Genomic DNA, 16749 nt, shown 5'->3' with positions numbered 1-16749 from the left:
ATAAATCACTCCTGGCAGGCTTGGGGGACAATTTGGGATGCCAGGGATCAAACCCGAGTCAGCTGTGTGCAAGGCAAAAGCCCTACCTGCTGTGCCATCACTCTGGCCCTCACCACGATCTTACTTCTTTTTTTTTGGGGGGGCACACCCTTTTGATTCTCAGGGCTTACTCCTGACTAAACGCTCAGAAATTGCCCCTGGCTTGGGGGGACCATATGGGATGCCGGGGGATGGAACCGAGGTTTTTCCTTGGCTAGCGCTTGCAAGGCAGACACCTTACCACTAGCGCCACCTCGCTGGCCCCCAACTATCTTACTTCTATGTAGACTCTACAAAAGCCAAAATCGTAAGACTTACAATAGAATGATGTTTGCTCGTGGGGAAATGAGATTTTGGTGAAAAGATACATATTTCCAGCTATTAAAGGACTTAGTTCTACAGATGGCAAATAATGTATGCAATATGGTCAATCCTAGGCATCACTAGATGCAGCTCTGGAGACTCCTATTCATCATTAGAGATGGGTGGGATAGCTGCTGGCCTACTCTTTGAGACATTGAGCACTGACATTGAACTATTGGTCAGACTGGCTAATCACTTGGAGCATCATCCATTGAAGCCTCCTGAGCATTGCTTAGGTGGCTCCCCCCAAAAATTCAATATTTGGAGCTGGAGAGCATAGCAGATAATGTGCCTTGGAATAATTTTGATGAATGGATATATTTTGGTAGAACTGACTATAGGCAAATGAACAGATACTGTGGGGAAGAAGAAAAAAAAATCGTATGTCTAAACAAGCTCTGTCTTAAGATCCAACCTTAAGCCCCACCCTTGCCCTTTGGGCTCAAGAGGAAGTGATGAAACGGAAGTGACCGCTAAGCGTCTGGCTTCCGGTTTTGTGTCGCAAAGAAGTCGTAAAAAGAAGGACCCTTTTCTTTTGGTCCCGCCTTTAAAAGAGGGCGGGTTCGGAAAGTGACAGCGACCAATAGGAAGAGAGTTATTTGGCATTTATCCAATGGCCTTGGAGATGGGCGGGGCTAGGATGCACGCGGCTTTCCAGCACTACTGCCGGGAACCGCAGCTAGTGTGCGGGTTGCTTTCCTAATTGAGTTTTGTTGGGGGTCTCAGTGGTGTGCGAAGGGACTTCGGCAGACTTGCCTACGTGGGGAGAACTGGTGCCCAGCGCTTGTACTTTAAACCCTAAGTTCGAGCCCCGGACTGGGACCCGGAGGGATGGGCCCTGCGCCTGTGGGAGAGCAGCGTCGTGGAGCTTCTGGAGAGATGGAGGTGGGTGAGCCTGCGGGGAAAAAGATTTTTTTGTTTGTTTTGGGGACCACACCCCGCGGTGCTCAGGGGTTAGTCCGGGCTGTGCGTTCAGAAATCGCTCCAGGTAGGCTCAGGGGACCTTATGGGATGCCGGGGGTCGAACCCGGGTCTGGTCCCAGGTTGGCAGCGTGCAAGGCAAATGCCCAACCGCTGTGCTGTCACTCCGCCCCTTGAGCCCTGCACTTTTGAGACACTTTGGTGGCTTGTCTCTTCCTGGTCATTCTTACCTAGGCACATCTCTATTGTGCTCAATTCTTTTTTTTTTTTTTTTTTTGGTTTTTGGGCCACACCCGGTGACGCTCAGGGGTTACTCCTGGCTATGCGCTCAGAAGTCGCTCCTGGCTTGGGGGACCATATGGGACGCCGGGGGATCGAACCGCGGTCCGTCCGAGGCTAGCGCAGTCAAGGCAGGCACCTTACCTTTAGCGCCACCGCCCGGCCCCTGTGCTCAATTCTTAATCATGGTGACACGTGATGGCGCTTCTGGACCCCTTTAGTGAACTAGTGAAACTAGGTTAGGTCCAGGGCTGAGTGGGGAGCAGGACCCAGAGCTGTGGGGGAAAGTATTTGTACAAAACAAATTAAAAAACACTATAGAGTTTTTTGTTTGTTTTGTCCCCCCTCCCCACACACAGCCCCAATTCTTGGACCATAATTAGCTTGCTTAGACATTACTCTCAGCTTTGTGCGCAGGGGTGAAGGGTGGAAGGTCTGCAGGCGTAGTATGCCCTTGATCCTGTTGAGTTACTGACCCAGAAATGAAGTTTTATAGAACAACATCCTGTCACGGTGACCCTTTTGTCCATGAATGTTAGACAGCTGTCAGCATGCACTCTGCTTCTTCTCACTGGTGGCAGGTGATGGAACCAGTTCCAGAAGGCAAAGAGAACAAAAGGCTGAAAAACACCTCTAAGAAGCGTGTTGTGACTGAATGTCCAGGGGAGGGTCTTCTGCAGCCAGTAAAACTCAGCCGTGCAGAGCTGTACAAGGAGCCTACCAACGAAGAACTGAACCACCTTCGGGAGACTGAGAACCTGTTCCACTCCAGCTTGCTTCGTTTACAGGTATTCCTGGGTCACTTGTGGGTGCTTGGGTTAGAGGGGTGGGTCTGGGACTTGGAGGCTGAAATAGTGTTGTGTGTCCCTCTCCATGCTTGTAGGTGGAAGAATTGCTAAAGGAAGTGAGGCTACCAGAGAAGAAGAAAACAAGGATTGATGTTTTTCTCCAAGAGATCAAACAGCGGGTCATGAAGGTGCCCTCGACCCCAGAAACCAAGGTAAACAGGTGATCTAAAGAACTAGAAATCCCAGTGGATTGATAGCACAGCCGTATGGTGTTTGCCTTGCACACCGCTGACCCTGAACAACACCTGGGTTTGATCTTCGACATCCCCTATGATTCCCCCAAACCTGCCAGGAGCAATTTCTGAGTACAGAACCAGGAGTAATCCCTGAGCACCGCTGGTATGGCCTCAAAACAAACAAACAAAAAAATAAAAACCTAGAAATCCCAGAAGAGTTTCTTAAGTGGTTGGAGGATTGGGGGCAAGGTATATCTGAAACAGGGACTCTTGTCTCTAGAAGGGTTGGGGTGCCAGGGAGTACAGTGTCACTGCTGGGAATAGGTTAATGATGTAATTATTTATTCAGCAAACATTCATGTGTTTTGCAGTTGTGTTACTTAGGCTATATCAGCTAATAAGAGTTTGCATTCTAGTGTTGGAAAAATGATGAGTACTAGATAATAAATATAACAGGAAGATTGCCAGTCTTTTCAATGGCAAGTACTAGAGTAAAAGGAAGAAGGATGAAGTCAAGGAATTGGTTGTGGGATATTCAAGGATGGGAATGATTTTTTTTTTTTTTTTTGGGCCACACCCGGCGGTGCTTAGGGGTTACTCCTGGCTGTCTGCTCAGAAATAGCTCCTGGCAGGCACGGGGAACCATATAGGACACCGGGATTCGAACCAACCACCGCTGCGCTATCTCTCCGGGCCCGAGAATGATTTTTATTTTATTTATTTGTTTGGGGGCCACTCCCTGCAGTACCTAAAGGAACTTTCATCTCAACTTAATGCTGGGCGATTGTTATGGTGATGCTTGACATGGTACTGGACTCAAACCCAGGGCTTCCACGTGCAAAACATATGCTTGAACCCTATGAGCTATCTCCTAGACCAAAACTAGAGCTCTTTACATTTTGGTTTTTTTTTTTTTTTTTTGCGGGGGGGGGGGGGGGGGGGGTGGGGTGGGGTGGGGGGGTGGGGGGGGTGGGGATATCACACCCGGCAGGGCTCGGGTTACTCCTGGCTCTATGCTCAGAAATCGCTCCTTGCAGGCTCAGGGAACCATATGGGATGCCGGGATTCAAACCACAGTCCTTCTGCATGCAAGGCAAATGCTTTACCTCCATGCTATCTCTCCAATGCTCTTTAAATTTTGAGCCCACTGTTGGTTGTGCTTGAAAGACCATGTGCTGGAAATCAACTTGAGCCTCAGGGTAGAGAGAGTGCAGTGGGTTGGACACTCACTGCATGTGGCTGACCTGGTCAATCCTCAGTACTACATATGGTCGGCCTACCCCCTGCTCCTCAGCCCTGTCAGGAGTGATGCCTGCAGCACCCCCACCCCACCCCCAATAAAAAACAAAACAAGGGGCCGGAGCTATAGCATAGTGGTAAGGCATTTGCCTTGCATGCAGCCAACACAGGATGGCCCATGGCTAGAATCCTGGCATCTAATATGTCCTCTGAGCCTACCAGGAGTAACCTGAGTGCTGCTGGGTGTGACCCAAAAACCAAAAAAACAAAACTGGGCCTCCTGCATGCACTTTTTTTTTTTTTATTTTTTATTTTTTTTTGATTTTTGGGCCACACCCGTTTGATGCTCAGGGGTTACTCCTGGCTATGCGCTCAGAAATCGCTCCTGGCTTGGGGGGACCATATGGGACACCGGGGGATCGAACCGCGGTCCGTCCTACGCTAGCGCTTGCAAGGCAGACACCTTAACTCTAGCGCCACCTTCCCGGCCCCTCCTGCATGCACTTAGGTTTAATGAGCTCACTATCTTTTAGGTCCCCGAAGTACTCTGTGTTTGAGGATCCTCTTGTCAGGGACCATATGGATTGAAGCTAGATTGGCTGCATGTAGGTGCTTACCTCCTGTACTATGCCCTGACCTCTGTATACATTTTTTGTTTGTTTTTGGACCATACCCTGCTGCACTCAGGGCTTATTCTTGGCTGTTGCTGTGCTCAGGGCTTATTCCTGGCTGTGTCTGGGGACCATTTAACTTGGGATCAAGCCTGGGTCATCTACTTGCAAGCACCTTACTCCCTATACTATTTCTCCAACCCTCAAAATTGGGTTTTTAATTTTATTTTTTGGCATTTTGAACCACACCCAGCAGTACTTAGGGCTTGGCTATGCACCCAAGGATCACTCTGGCAATGCTGAGAACTATATCGGTGCTGGGGATCCAACCCTGGTCAGCTACATGCAAGGAAACCTGCTTAATTGCTTGTACTATATCATTTCTGTAGTCTCTCAAGTGTTTTTTTGTTTGTTTGCTTGCTTGCTTTTGGGCCACATTTGGCAGTGCTCAGGCTTACTCCTGGCTCTGCATTCAGGAATCATTCCTGAAGGTGCTCAGGAAGACCATGTGGGATGCTCGGGATTGAATCCAGGTTGACTGCATGCAAGGTAAATGCCCTTCTCACTGACCAGTCTCCTTTTTAGTTTTTGGATTGTTATGCTCAGGGATTGAACCAGGGTCAGCCACATGTACAATGCCTACCCACTGTATTTCTCTGGTCCTGAAATTGGGTATTTTTCTGGGGAGGAGTGTCAACCTGGTGGTGCTTAGGGGTTACTCCTGGCTCTGCGCTTAGAAATTGCTTCTGGCAGGGGCCAGAGAGATATCACTGCGGTAGGGCGTTTGTCTTGTAGGCAGCCAACCCAGGAGTGACCCGGTTCGATTCCTGGCATTCCATATGGGCCCACAGCCTGCCGGGGACAATTTCTGAGTGTAAAGCCACGAGTAACCCCTGAGCACCGCTGGCTGTGGCCCAACAACCAACCAATCAATAAATAAAGTTGGGGCTGGAGAGATAGCATGGAGATAAGGTGTTTGCCTCATATGCAGAAGGATGGTGGTTCGAATCCCAGCATCCCATATGGTTCCCCCAAGCCTGCCAGGAACGATTTCTGAGTGTAGAGCCAGGAGTAACCCCTGAGTGCTGCCGGGAGTGATCCAAAAGCCAAATTAAATAAATAAATAAATAAATGTTAAAAAAAGAAAGAAATTGCTCCTGGAAGACTCAGGGAAAACAGATGGGACGCTGGGAATCGAACCGGGGTATGTCAGGGGTGGCTGGGGGGTGGACGTGTACAAGGCAAATGCCCTACTGCTGTGTATCACTCCAGCCCTGAAATTGGGTATTCTTTTTTTTTTTGGGGGGGGTTGGTTTTTGGGTCACACCCGGCAGCACTCAGGGGTTACTCTTGGCTCCACGCTCAGAAATCACTCCGGGCAGGCTCGGGGGACCATATGGGATGCCAGGATTTGAACCAATGACCTTCTGCATGAAAGGCAAACACCTTACCTCCATGCTATCTCTCCAGCCCCAAAATTGGGTATTCTTGACATAAGATGAGCCAAGGGAATTGAAATGCTTCTGACTTGAGCAACTGGTATGGAATTTCTTTAATATAGGTGATATGTTTACAGGAAGGTGAGGTGCCTGGCTCCAAGCACATTAACTTGTTGAATCTGAGCTGTTGAGGAGCCGCTGAGAGGCTATGTTAGGAAGACTATGAAATGACTGTGTATTTCTTTCTCTGTCCCTACAGCTGATTGACCAGGACTGGCTCCCAGATGGAGTCCGAGTTCCCATCCACCAAGTGCCTTATACTGTGAAAGGCTCTTTCCGCTTCCTGCCTCCTGCCCAGGTCACAGTTGTTGGCAGCTATCTCCTGGGCACCTGCATCCGGCCTGACATCAATGTGGATGTGGCACTGACCATGCCCAGGGTGAGGCCAGGGTCTGGGGTGAGGGTTGTGAGGTACTTGGCATTTCACCAGATATAATTACCCTGATCCCCACACCTCTGGCTAGAGCAGAATTTATTTATTTATTTATTTGGTTTTTGGGTCACACCCGACAGCGCTCAGGCGTTATTCCTGGCTCTACGCTCAGAAATCACTCCTGGCAGGCTCTGGGGACCATATGGGATGCTGGGATTCGAACCGCCATCCTTCTGCATGCAAGACAAATGCCTTACTTTCATGCCATCTCTCCGGCCCCTTTATTTTTGTTTTTGGGTCATACCCGGCAGCGCTCAGGGGTTACTCCCGGCTTTACGCTCAGAAATCGCTCCTGGCAGACTCAAGGACCATACGGGGTGCGGGATTTGAACTACCGTCCTTCTGCATGCAAGGCAAATGCCTTACTTCCTTGCTATCTCTCTGACCCTAGAGCAGAATTTCTTGAACTTATATGATTTACTGCCCCCTTTTTTTTTTTTTTTTTTTTTTTTTTTTTTTTTTGTGGTTTTTGGGTCACACCCGGCAGTGCTCAGGGGTTACTCCTGGCTCCATGCTCAGAAATTGCTCCTGGCAGGCACGGGGGACCATATGGGACGCTGGGATTCGAACCGATGACCTCTTGCATGAAAGGCAAGCGCCTTACCTCCATGCTATCTCTCCAGCCCCATTACTGCCCCCTTTTAAGAAAAAAATTGATTAGTGCCCCTAGAAATCTTTTTGTTCGGGGTGGGGGAGGGCACACTTGGCTGTGCTTAGGACTCACTCATGGTTCTGTACTCAAGGATTACTCCTGGTAGAACTTGGGACCATATGGGTTGCTGGCAATTGAACCAGGTCAGCTGCTGTACGATCACTCTGACCTCAAACCACCCACCCCGCAGAAATGTTTAAGTGAACAAATTGTAAGCGTATTCTTGTTGCACTCAAGATTGCTACTGCCATCCTACTCCCCTCATATTTTGAAGCAACTGTAGGGCCTCAACAGGGCTATCTCATCCTCTTTGGGAGATTTTGTATTTTAGAGATTGGAGAGGTACATAAAGCACTAGCCTTGCATGCTTCTGACACAGGTTCGATCCACTGTATCACATAAGATTCCCTAATCCCTGCCAGCAGTGACCCCTGAGTATACAGCTAGGAGCAAGCAGTTCTGACTACGACCACGTGTGGTCCAAAGACAAAACCTAAAACAAAACCAAAATTGAATTCTAGATCAAAGGAGCAGAGCAGTGCATTTGTTTAGAGGACAGCTGGGAGATGCCCCCCCTTTGGCACTTTAGAAATTGGGAAGTGATTCAGGTGCCTTGACCCACCGAGTACTGCTGGGGTGGTTAATCTGCAACTCTCTCCCATCTTCGTCTTCGCCCTCGCCCCTAAGTGCTGTCCCTTTCATGTGTCTATCCACCTCTCTCATGTGTCCTCTTTCTTGTCCTAACTCCCTCCAGGAGATCCTGCAGGATAAGGATGGGCTGAACCAGCGCTATTTTCGCAAACGCTCCCTCTACCTGGCCCACTTGGGTCACCACCTAGCCCGGGACCCCCTCTTTGGCTGCGTCCGCTTCACCTACCCCAGTGGCTGCCACCTGAAGCCCTCGCTGTTGCTCCGGCCACAAGGTGGGGATTCTCCCACAGCCATGTGGGAGCAGTTTGGGGATATATTCAGTAGGGGAGGCACTCAGTCTGAACTGGGAGGGTCTGGGATCCTCATAGAAAAGGTGTGATGGGGCTCAAGTGGTAGTCTAAGGGGAAAGACAGACGCAGATCCTGGTCACTGTATGATCCTATAGCACCACTAAGAGCGATCTTCGAGTATAACTGGGTGTGGCATTGAAACAAAAGTGGGGTATGGGAGGGATACCCTATGACTGCAAAGGGCTCTGTTTCCTTTCATCCCTAGGGAAGGATGAGCACCTGGTCACTGTCCGTCTTCATCCATGTCCGCCAAATGACTTTTTCCGTCCCTGCCGCCTACTGCCTTCCAAGAACAATGTGCGCTCAGCCTGGTTCCGAGGGCAGAGCCCTGGGGAAGGTGAGCTGGTTCAGGGCCAGGGAACAGGTGTGGCCTGGATGGGGTGGAATAGGGGTGGGCTGAACCAGGACAGGGATAGAGTTAGGCTTGTTAGACTCCCCTGTGACTTCTGTTTCCTTTTCCAGGTGTGTCTGAGCCTCCCACCCCTCACTATAACTCATGGATCCTGCAGGACATCTCTTTGGAGGCCCACTTGCAACTGTTATCAGCTGTGCTAGACTCTGCACAAGGCCTTCAGGATGGGGTGGCCCTCCTGAAAGTCTGGCTGCGGCAGCGGGAGTTGGACAAGGTGAGAGAGCTGAGAGGAGCCCCAGCAGCAGAGCCTCGCTGCTCAAGTGGCCCTCAGGGCTCTGAGACTTGGCTGCCCTGCCCCTTCTTCCTTCCAGGGCCTGGGAGGCTTCAGCGGCTTCCTCATGTCCATGCTGGTTGCCTTCCTTGTGTCTACACGCAAGATCCACTCCACCATGAGTGGCTACCAGGTCCTGAGAAACGTCTTGCAGTTCCTGGGTGAGGCAGCTGAACCAAGGGAGGCCCCCGCAGGCTTTTGCCCTTCCTGGGAATCTCAGTCTCTCAGCCACTTTGACATTGTTTGGTTTCTTGCCCCCCTGGATGCATGAGCCCATAGAAACCCAGGGCTGGCCAACTGCCTTCTCCTTTGGCTGGCAGGAGGGTGTTGTGAGCGGGGGCCATTTCCCGAGGACAGAATAATAGTGTGACAAACACACCTCTCTTCTTTGGGTCCCTCAGGCACCACGGATCTCACAGTTAACGGCGTTAGTATGTGTCTCCGCTCTGATCCCTCTTTGGTGAGTAGGACTGGATTGAGTTGGGCTGGGAATCATGGAGGAAAGGACCATCTGACCCTCCTGCTTTCTGCCCACAAGCCGGCCGTGGCCGATTTCCAGCAGGCCTTCCCTGTGGTTTTCCTGGACTCCTCAGGCCAGCTCAACCTCTGTGCTGATGTCACTGCAGCCACTTATCACCAGGTACTTACTGCTCTGCTCCTGGCCTCCCCAAGCTACTCCCTTCTGCAGATCCCTGAGTCTTTCCTCTACCATGAGCTTAGGGTGTGCTTGCTTCTCAGTCTGAGCCCTTGGGTCCATGAGGGGGCAGTAGTGGCAGTCTCCTGGCTGAGTCCTCTTCTTGCATGGCCTCCCCAGGTGCAACATGAGGCCCAGTTGTCCATGGCACTGCTGGACAGCAAAGCTGATGACGGATTCCAGATGCTGCTGATGACACCAAAACCCATGATCCGAGCTTTTGATCATGTCCTGCAGTAAGTTTCAGTGTGACCACATGCTGGCAGCATGCACCGCTGTTTGGCGGTTATAGGCACAGGGTCTCAAGCGGCATATTCTCAGACAAGGACCAGAGGTGGTACCTGATTTTCTCTCTTTTCCTCTGTTGCTCCCCTTCTACACCCCATCAGTGTCCGTCCCCTGAGTCGGCTGCAGGCAGCATGTCACCGACTGAAGCTGTGGCCGGAATTGCAGGACCATGGTGGGGACTACGTGTCAGCTGTTGTGGGGCCACTCACTTCCCTCCTGGAGCAAGGCCTGGGTCCTCGGCTGCGCTTGCTGGCCCACTCTCGACCCCCTGTCTTGGAGGTAAGAAGGCAATGGGGGCTGGATGGAGGCTCATCAGGGATACAAAGAAAGATCATTTATTCTTCTAGCAAGTGAGCAGCCTCCAATCAGGTTGGGCAGTTCTGGAATCGAGCTTGGTCTTTTCTCACCGTTTAGTGGGACATTGCTCAGGATCCACCAAAGCACCGAGACTCTGGAACTCTCACCCTGGGCTTGCTCCTCCGGCCTGAAGGCCTCACTAGCGTCCTGGAACTGGGCCCAGAAGCTGATCAGCCTGAGGTGAGGAGTAAGAAGGCCCGGGGCCAGACAGTGATTTGCCTGCCTGCTGAGGTCCAGCTTGGTTGCCTCTCCTCACTTTCTACCTGTCAGGAGGTCCACTGGAGAACTTCCTAACTGAGACCCACTTAGTCAAGCTCTCCCACCACCCCATGCCACCTCTCTGCAGGCTGCTGACTTCCGCCAGTTCTGGGGGTCTTGCTCGGAGCTACGGCGTTTCCAGGACGGATCTATCCGGGAAGCTGTGGTCTGGGAAGCAGCCTCGATGGCCCAGAAGCGGCTAATCCCCTTTCAGGTGGTCACCCACCTCTTGGCCCTGTGAGTGCCAGCATGTGGCTGCCATGGGGCAGCTGGGGGCTGGGGATCCTTGTTGGGAGTCCACAGCTTTCTATATGCCCACTCTCTTCTTTGTCGTTTAGCCACGCTGACATCCCAGAGACCTGTGTCCACTATGTGGGGGGCTTCCTGGATACCCTAATCCAAGGCCCTAAAGAGGTAAGAGCCAAGGCTACTGGTGAGGGGAGGTCCAGGACCAGCATAACAAAATTGCCGGCAGGAGTGGGGGGGGACCCTTATCCACTCTAGCAGGCTACTCTTCTCATAGTGTCCAGCAGGGGGAGCACTAGCTCCATTGCAGCTGGGTTCGTCCTGGAGCTAGATGGGTTCCAGCTCTGGTCTCCTCTGTTTCCTCTCTCCCTCCCAGACCTCCAGCACTGGGGAGGAGGCCCTAGCCGCTGTTGTACGCTGCTATGATGATCTAAGTCACCTGCTGTGGGGGCTGAAAGAGCTGCCCCTGACAGTGTCTGCTGTGCAGGGTACACACCCAGTACTACGCTACACGGAGGTGAGGGGTGCGGGGCAGGGAGCGCCTTCTTCAGTGACCCCCGCCAGCTCCTCTCTCCCTCTTCATCTCTAACCCCTTCCTCATGCCCTGTTCCCCCAGGTCTTTCCTCCAGCACCCATGTGCCCAGCCTCCTCCTTCTACGAGCACCAGCATGAGCACGCTGCCCTCTTACCCCGGCCCGACAAGCCCTGCCCAGCTTATGTGGAGCCCATGACTGGTGAGGGGCTCTCTAGAGGGAATGAGGGGGCCTGAGCAGGGACCTCCCCACTCCAAGTGATGGTTTACAGCAGCTGTGCCCCTCATCTTTCCAGTGGTCTGTCATCTGGAGGGCAGCGGCCAATGGCCCCAGGATGCTGAGGCCATCCGTCGGGTCCGTGCTGCCTTCCAGCTGCGCCTGTCAGAACTGCTGAAGCAGCATCATGGGCTGCAGTGCCGGCCTGCATCGGAGTACACGGATGTCCTCAAGGTCAGTGGGTCTGGGGTGAGCTGATACCTCCCCCCCCCCACCACCCTGGGAATGGGTTACCCCGGTTGACATTCCCCTCACCATGATCTCTGCAGGATGGATTTGTGTTTCGCGTCTGTGTGGCCTATCAGAAGGAGCCCCAGATCCTACGGGAGACACGGAGCCCCGAGGGCATGATCTCTCTGCGGGACACACCAGCCTCCCTGCGCCTGGAGAAGAAAACACGGCACCTGCCCCTGCTCACCAGCGCCCTGCATGGGTGCGGCCCCTGTGCTTGCCCATCCTGCCCCTAGAGGGGGCTGGTGTTGTGAAAGTGTAGGAGTGGGAGTTGTTCTGTCCGAGTTTTGGATCCTGGCCCTGTCATTTCGTTGCCTCTGGGCTGTCTGTTTGACCCAAAAGGCCCCTTCCTCTCTCCCCCCCCCCCCCATCCTGCTCTGGCCTAGACTGAGACTACATGACAGAGGCTAGCGTTGGGGTTGAAGCTCCCTTCCTGGTCCTTCAGCCTCTGAATCTCATGGCTGCTCCCTGTTCTGCCTCCACAGGCTCCAGCAACAGCACCCCGCCTTCTCAGGGGTGGCAAGGCTGGCCAAGCGCTGGGTGCGTGCCCAGCTTCTGGGGGACGGGTTCACTGATGAGAGTCTGGACCTGGTGGCTGCTGCCCTCTTTCTGCACCCTGAACCCTTCATCCCTCCCAGGTGATAAATCCCTCCCACCCCCAGAGGTTGATTTTTTTTTTTTTTTTGATTTTTGGGCCACACCCGGTGACGCTCAGGGGTTACTCCTGGCTATGCGCTCAGAAGTCGCTCCTGGCTTGGGGAACCATATGGGACGCCAGGGGATCGAACCACGGTCCGTCCAAGGTCCGTCCAAGGCTAGCGCAGGCAAGGGAGGCACCTTACCTCTAGCGCCACCGCCCGGCCCCCAGGGGTTGATTTTTATGGAAGAAAGATGGGAAGCTTGTGGGGCCATGCTTCGGGGACCATGTGGCCCTGGTGATAGAGCCCAGACCTTGTGTATATGTCGCGGGTTCTGCCCATTGACTCAACTCTCTGATCTCTCCATCTTAATTAAGTGAGGATATTTCTTTGGGGTCACTTTTTCTCTCATTCTGTACTTTGGCCTCATTGAGTGGGGGTGCTGGACATGACTGAGAAGCAGTTCTAGACAGCGCTTTACCCCAGCCTAGCCTGCATGTTCTGGGGTTGGGGTATATGTGTGGCTGCATTCTAGGCACCCCCTCTCCTTCCCCTCAGCTCCCCACAGGTGGGCTTTCTACGCTTTCTTTCCCTGGTCTCCACCTTTGACTGGAAGAACAACCCGCTCATCGTCAACCTCAATGGCGACCTCACAGGTAAGTGGCAGCTGGCAACTGAGACTGAGGTCAGGCCACTGCACGGGGGCCAGTGGGCTGCTGGTGGGGTGGACCCAGCTGGGCCAGGCAGCTTTGATGGGAGTGGGGGGGTGGTAATAAAAGGGGCTCACCTCAGCCTTTTTGGAATGCCAAGGCCCTAGAAAGGCTGCATAGTGAGAAGACACAGAATGAGTGGAATGGTAGGGGGACATCCTATTCAGGAACTGTGAAGGAGAAATGAGTAGCATGGGGCCTCAGACCCCAGGTGAGGATGGGGATGGGGGGGTACACAACACAGACACATGGTGGGCCCTGGATAACACTCAGGTTCTGGGAGCCGTGCTGTCTGGCCGTAACATGAGGACCTCCCAGGCCTGACTAGGAGGAAGGTGTCACCTTCCTAATTCCCCAGGTGTGTGTGAGGGGAGGGGGCCAAGGGCAGGTCTTGGCTTGTGTAGGCCCGGAAACCTGGCTGGGGTGCCAGGCAGTGGAAAATTCTGTGTCCGGGCTGAGGCTGAGAGTCGAACACCGCACCCAGCTGAGGCTAGGAAGGTGTCCCTTTCACTACCTCTTCCATTCATGGGGGAAGGACACTGGAAAATTCCTGGGAATAGGAAGCCGGGCATGGGGCTGGGCTGACCCAGAACCCCTTTCTTCCCAGCGGAGGAGCAGGTGGAGATCCGCAGTAGCTTCCTGGCAGCTCGTACCCAGCTCCCGGTCATGGTCATCATCACCCCTCAGGACCGCAGAGGCTCTGTGTGGACACAGGACAGTCCCTCTGCCCAGGTTTATGTCATCCCTCCCCCCACTTCCATTCCCCATGCAAAAGAGAAATTCAGGTTTGGGTCTGACCTCTCATCTGCACCCCCAGATCCTGCAGCAGCTGGTGGTCCTGGCAGCTGAGTCTTTGTCTATACTGGAGAAGCAGCTGATGGACCCCCACGGGCCCGGGGACATCAGGGTGAGCTCCTAAGTCCATGAAGCTCTAGGATCTAGAACCTGGCCTGGGGGGCTCAGAGAAAGGCCATCTGCTCTTATTACTCAGACACCCAGGGGAACTTGGTGTCCCCCACATGTGGCCCTTTGGGGCCCAAGATGGGGAGACAGGAGGGAGCCCAGTGGGGCAGGTCCTCCTACCCACTCCACACTCTATCCCGCTGTTAGACAGTGTTCCGGCCCCCCCTGGACATGTACGATGTGCTCATCCGCCTGTCCGCCAGACACATTCCACGGCACCGCCAGGCTGTGGACTCTCCAGCTGCCTCCTTCTGCCGCGGGCAGCTCAGCAAGCCGGGTTCTCCTTCTTTAATGCCTGTGCTGGGCTATGACCCTCCGCAGCTCTACCTGGCACAGCTCAGGGTAGGTCCTGGGGGCTGCCTGTCCCAGTGTCTACTGTAATTGTAAGGGTAACTGATTCACCCTTTGCGAAGCTGGGTCGAATGTGTACAATGCTTGCACAAAGCCACCTCCCTGCCTCACCTCCTGTCACTTTGTCCCAATGTTGCCTCCCCTAGGAAGCCTTTGGGGACCTGGCTCTATTCTTCTATGATCAGCACGGCGGGACAGTGATTGGTGTCCTCTGGAAACCCACTGGCTTCCAGTCCCAGCCCTTCAAGGTACTTACCAAGGGCCTGGGTGTGGGGGATGCAGAGTTCCAGGGGGGCTGGGAGTGTCCACTCATAGAAATATTATGTCCATACGTCGCTTGTGTCCACAGGCCTCCAGCACCAAGGGGCGCATGGTGGAGTGTCGTGGTGAGGACCTGGTGCTGGTGCCCAATGTGGAGGCCATCTTGGAGGACTTTGCTGTCCTGGGCGAAGGGCTGGTGCAGGCTGTGGAGGCCCGGAGTGAGCGGTGGACAGTGTGACCTACCTTAGCCCCAGGAACAAGCTAAGGACAGGTCACAGGACTTGAGCTTCCCTGAAGCCAGCTGGCCTTGGGGGTGGCTGCTTCCCCACTGGTGCAGGAATCCTCACTGGAGGGCCAAAGCCCTGACCCATGGTCAGGACCCTGACTGCATCCTAGGACCATGTCAGAGCCAGTCTGAAGGAAGTCCAGGGAGGCTGAGCACTGTTACTTTTGTTAGCCCCAGGCCTGGCTGTGTTCTCCTTGGCTGTGGTCAGTTCTGGAGGGCTCCATACCCCCTTTGTGAAACTCTGCGTCAACCGTGCATATGGTACCAATGACCAGTGGGTGCTTTCTCAGAAGAGTGGGGCCAAGGGCCCCCATGGAGAAGAACAACATACTCTCCTGTGTGACTGCTGCTGGGGCTCTGGATAGCATGTGGGAAACTACAGGGAATAGGAAAAGACCTGGGGGCTGAGGGGAGAGAGGTGGGAGACCCCTTAAGCTGCCTCAGCTCCTATGTGTTTGAGAGCACCCTCATTTCTGGGCAGCCAACTCTGGCAGCCACCCCCAGTGCATTCCACGGGGGTGCAGAAGGGAAGGAGTTTCTAGTACCTTGGGGAAAGGGGAGGGGGAGGACGAGGCCTTGTCCCAGCCTAGTCCACACCCCCTTCCGGCAGCCTCTCCCTGTAGAGTCTCCCCTAATCCTGGTGGTTTTTCCAGACTCAGCTCTAAAGTTCCCTCCTCTTAAACCCTTTCCTCGCCCCCTGCCTCAGGTGCTTTTTCCCTCTTCAGAAGAACACTGAGCACTTGCTGTCTTTTCACCTCCTTTCCTCTGCAGTCGCACACAACCATGGGTACCTGAAACTGAATCCAAATGAAATCACTTAGTTTCCTAATTGCTGGTCTGTCTTTTTCCCAGGGTCTCAATTGTGTTTTCTCAATGTCAGTTCTTTGGAGGCAAGAAGTGGAATGGAGATTTTCTGGCACTTTCATGGCACCTGAAAATTTGCATTGGCTTAGGTTGGCTGGTATATGCAGAAGGGCAGATAGTACAGACAGATGGAGGTGTGGGGGCTCAGCAGGCACTGGGTAATCGAGTCAATCCCGAGGAATATAGAGTACCCCCAGCACAATCAGGTATGACCCTGTATAAGGGGTTTATTCTCTTTCTTGAAAGAGTGGGGTATGAGATGAAAGACAGCTGGGGCAGTAGCCCAAAGCTGCTGTTTAGTGAATCTAAGAGAGGCTGGGCACTGTTGCTTACATATTTATGTGCCTTGGGCCAACAAGATGGCACAAAGGACCAAGCACATGGCTTTGCCCTGGGAGGTCCCAAGTTCCATGCCCAGCATTGTATGATCCCCAAGTTCCCTTGGGTGGGGCCCCAAGAGCAAAAGACCCAAACACCATCACTTACGTATTTTACATACAGACATTTGATCAACAGTCATCCCAGTGTCTGAGGTAAACACTTTTAATTAACCTCATTTTCAAAAGGAGGAAACAGGTTAGGCAGAACCCAGGCCTATTTGTGGAGGAACTTTGATGCTTGTCTCTTGGGTTACACCGTCAAGGTGCTGAAACACCTGTGCAGGCACTACCTCTGATCCTTCTGTCTCAATATGTTTGTCTATATTTTGGAGGGGAAGGAGGTTGACTGCACATGGTAATTCTTAGGGCTTATTCCTGCCTGGTGCTCCAGAGGCTATGATATGCAGTGCTAAGGATAAAATTGAGGCCAACCACAGCAAGTGCCTTAACTCCTGAACTATCTCCCCAGCCCAGGGGTGAACTTCAGACCACCTTGTTTCAGGACCTTGAGGATATTTCAGCCACTCAAAAAGCACTTCTTAGGGGCCAGAGATAGTACAGTGAGTAGGGCATGCGGTTGACCTAAATGGTTCCCTAAGACCTGCCAGGAGTGAGCCCTGAGGGGCCGGAGTGGTGGTGCAAGCAGAGCAGTAGGGTGTTTGCCTTGCA

The 16749-nt window shown here is 53.1% G+C and overlaps 1 protein-coding gene across 1 annotated transcript; it reads left to right on the top strand.

Moving 5' to 3' along the window:
* Nucleotides 1-1086: 1086 nt before the first annotated feature.
* NOL6 (nucleolar protein 6) lies at nt 1087-15665 on the top strand. Its single transcript, XM_049774260.1, has 26 exons — nt 1087-1287; nt 2184-2390; nt 2486-2602; nt 6175-6354; nt 7815-7983; nt 8267-8398; nt 8524-8687; nt 8785-8905; nt 9146-9204; nt 9283-9384; nt 9559-9674; nt 9828-10005; nt 10141-10263; nt 10430-10578; nt 10680-10755; nt 10964-11104; nt 11204-11321; nt 11416-11570; nt 11666-11829; nt 12113-12265; nt 12824-12921; nt 13583-13707; nt 13793-13882; nt 14086-14280; nt 14436-14537; nt 14639-15665. The coding sequence occupies exons 1-26, from the start codon at nt 1234-1236 to the stop codon at nt 14786-14788; spliced, it is 3438 nt and encodes a 1145-aa protein (XP_049630217.1). The 5' UTR covers nt 1087-1233; the 3' UTR covers nt 14789-15665.
* The last annotated feature ends 1084 nt before the right edge of the window (nt 15666-16749 follow it).

Source organism: Suncus etruscus, chromosome 1, assembly GCF_024139225.1.
Source record: "Suncus etruscus isolate mSunEtr1 chromosome 1, mSunEtr1.pri.cur, whole genome shotgun sequence".
In the NCBI taxonomy this organism is placed as follows: domain Eukaryota; kingdom Metazoa; phylum Chordata; class Mammalia; order Eulipotyphla; family Soricidae; genus Suncus; species Suncus etruscus.
This window is presented reverse-complemented; position numbering and strand designations above follow the sequence as displayed.

What these genes read in the sequence shown, in the direction of transcription:
- NOL6 (XM_049774260.1), top strand. Translation starts at nt 1,234, where the DNA reads ATGGGCCCTGCGCCTGTGGGAGAGCAGCGTCGTGGAGCTTCTGGAGAG. An exon ending in AGGGCAGAGCCCTGGGGAAG is followed by an intron (nt 8,399 to 8,523) that starts GTGAGCTGGTTC and finishes TTCCTTTTCCAG; the next exon opens with GTGTGTCTGAGCCTCCCACC. An exon ending in CTCGACCCCCTGTCTTGGAG is followed by an intron (nt 10,006 to 10,140) that starts GTAAGAAGGCAA and finishes CTCACCGTTTAG; the next exon opens with TGGGACATTGCTCAGGATCC.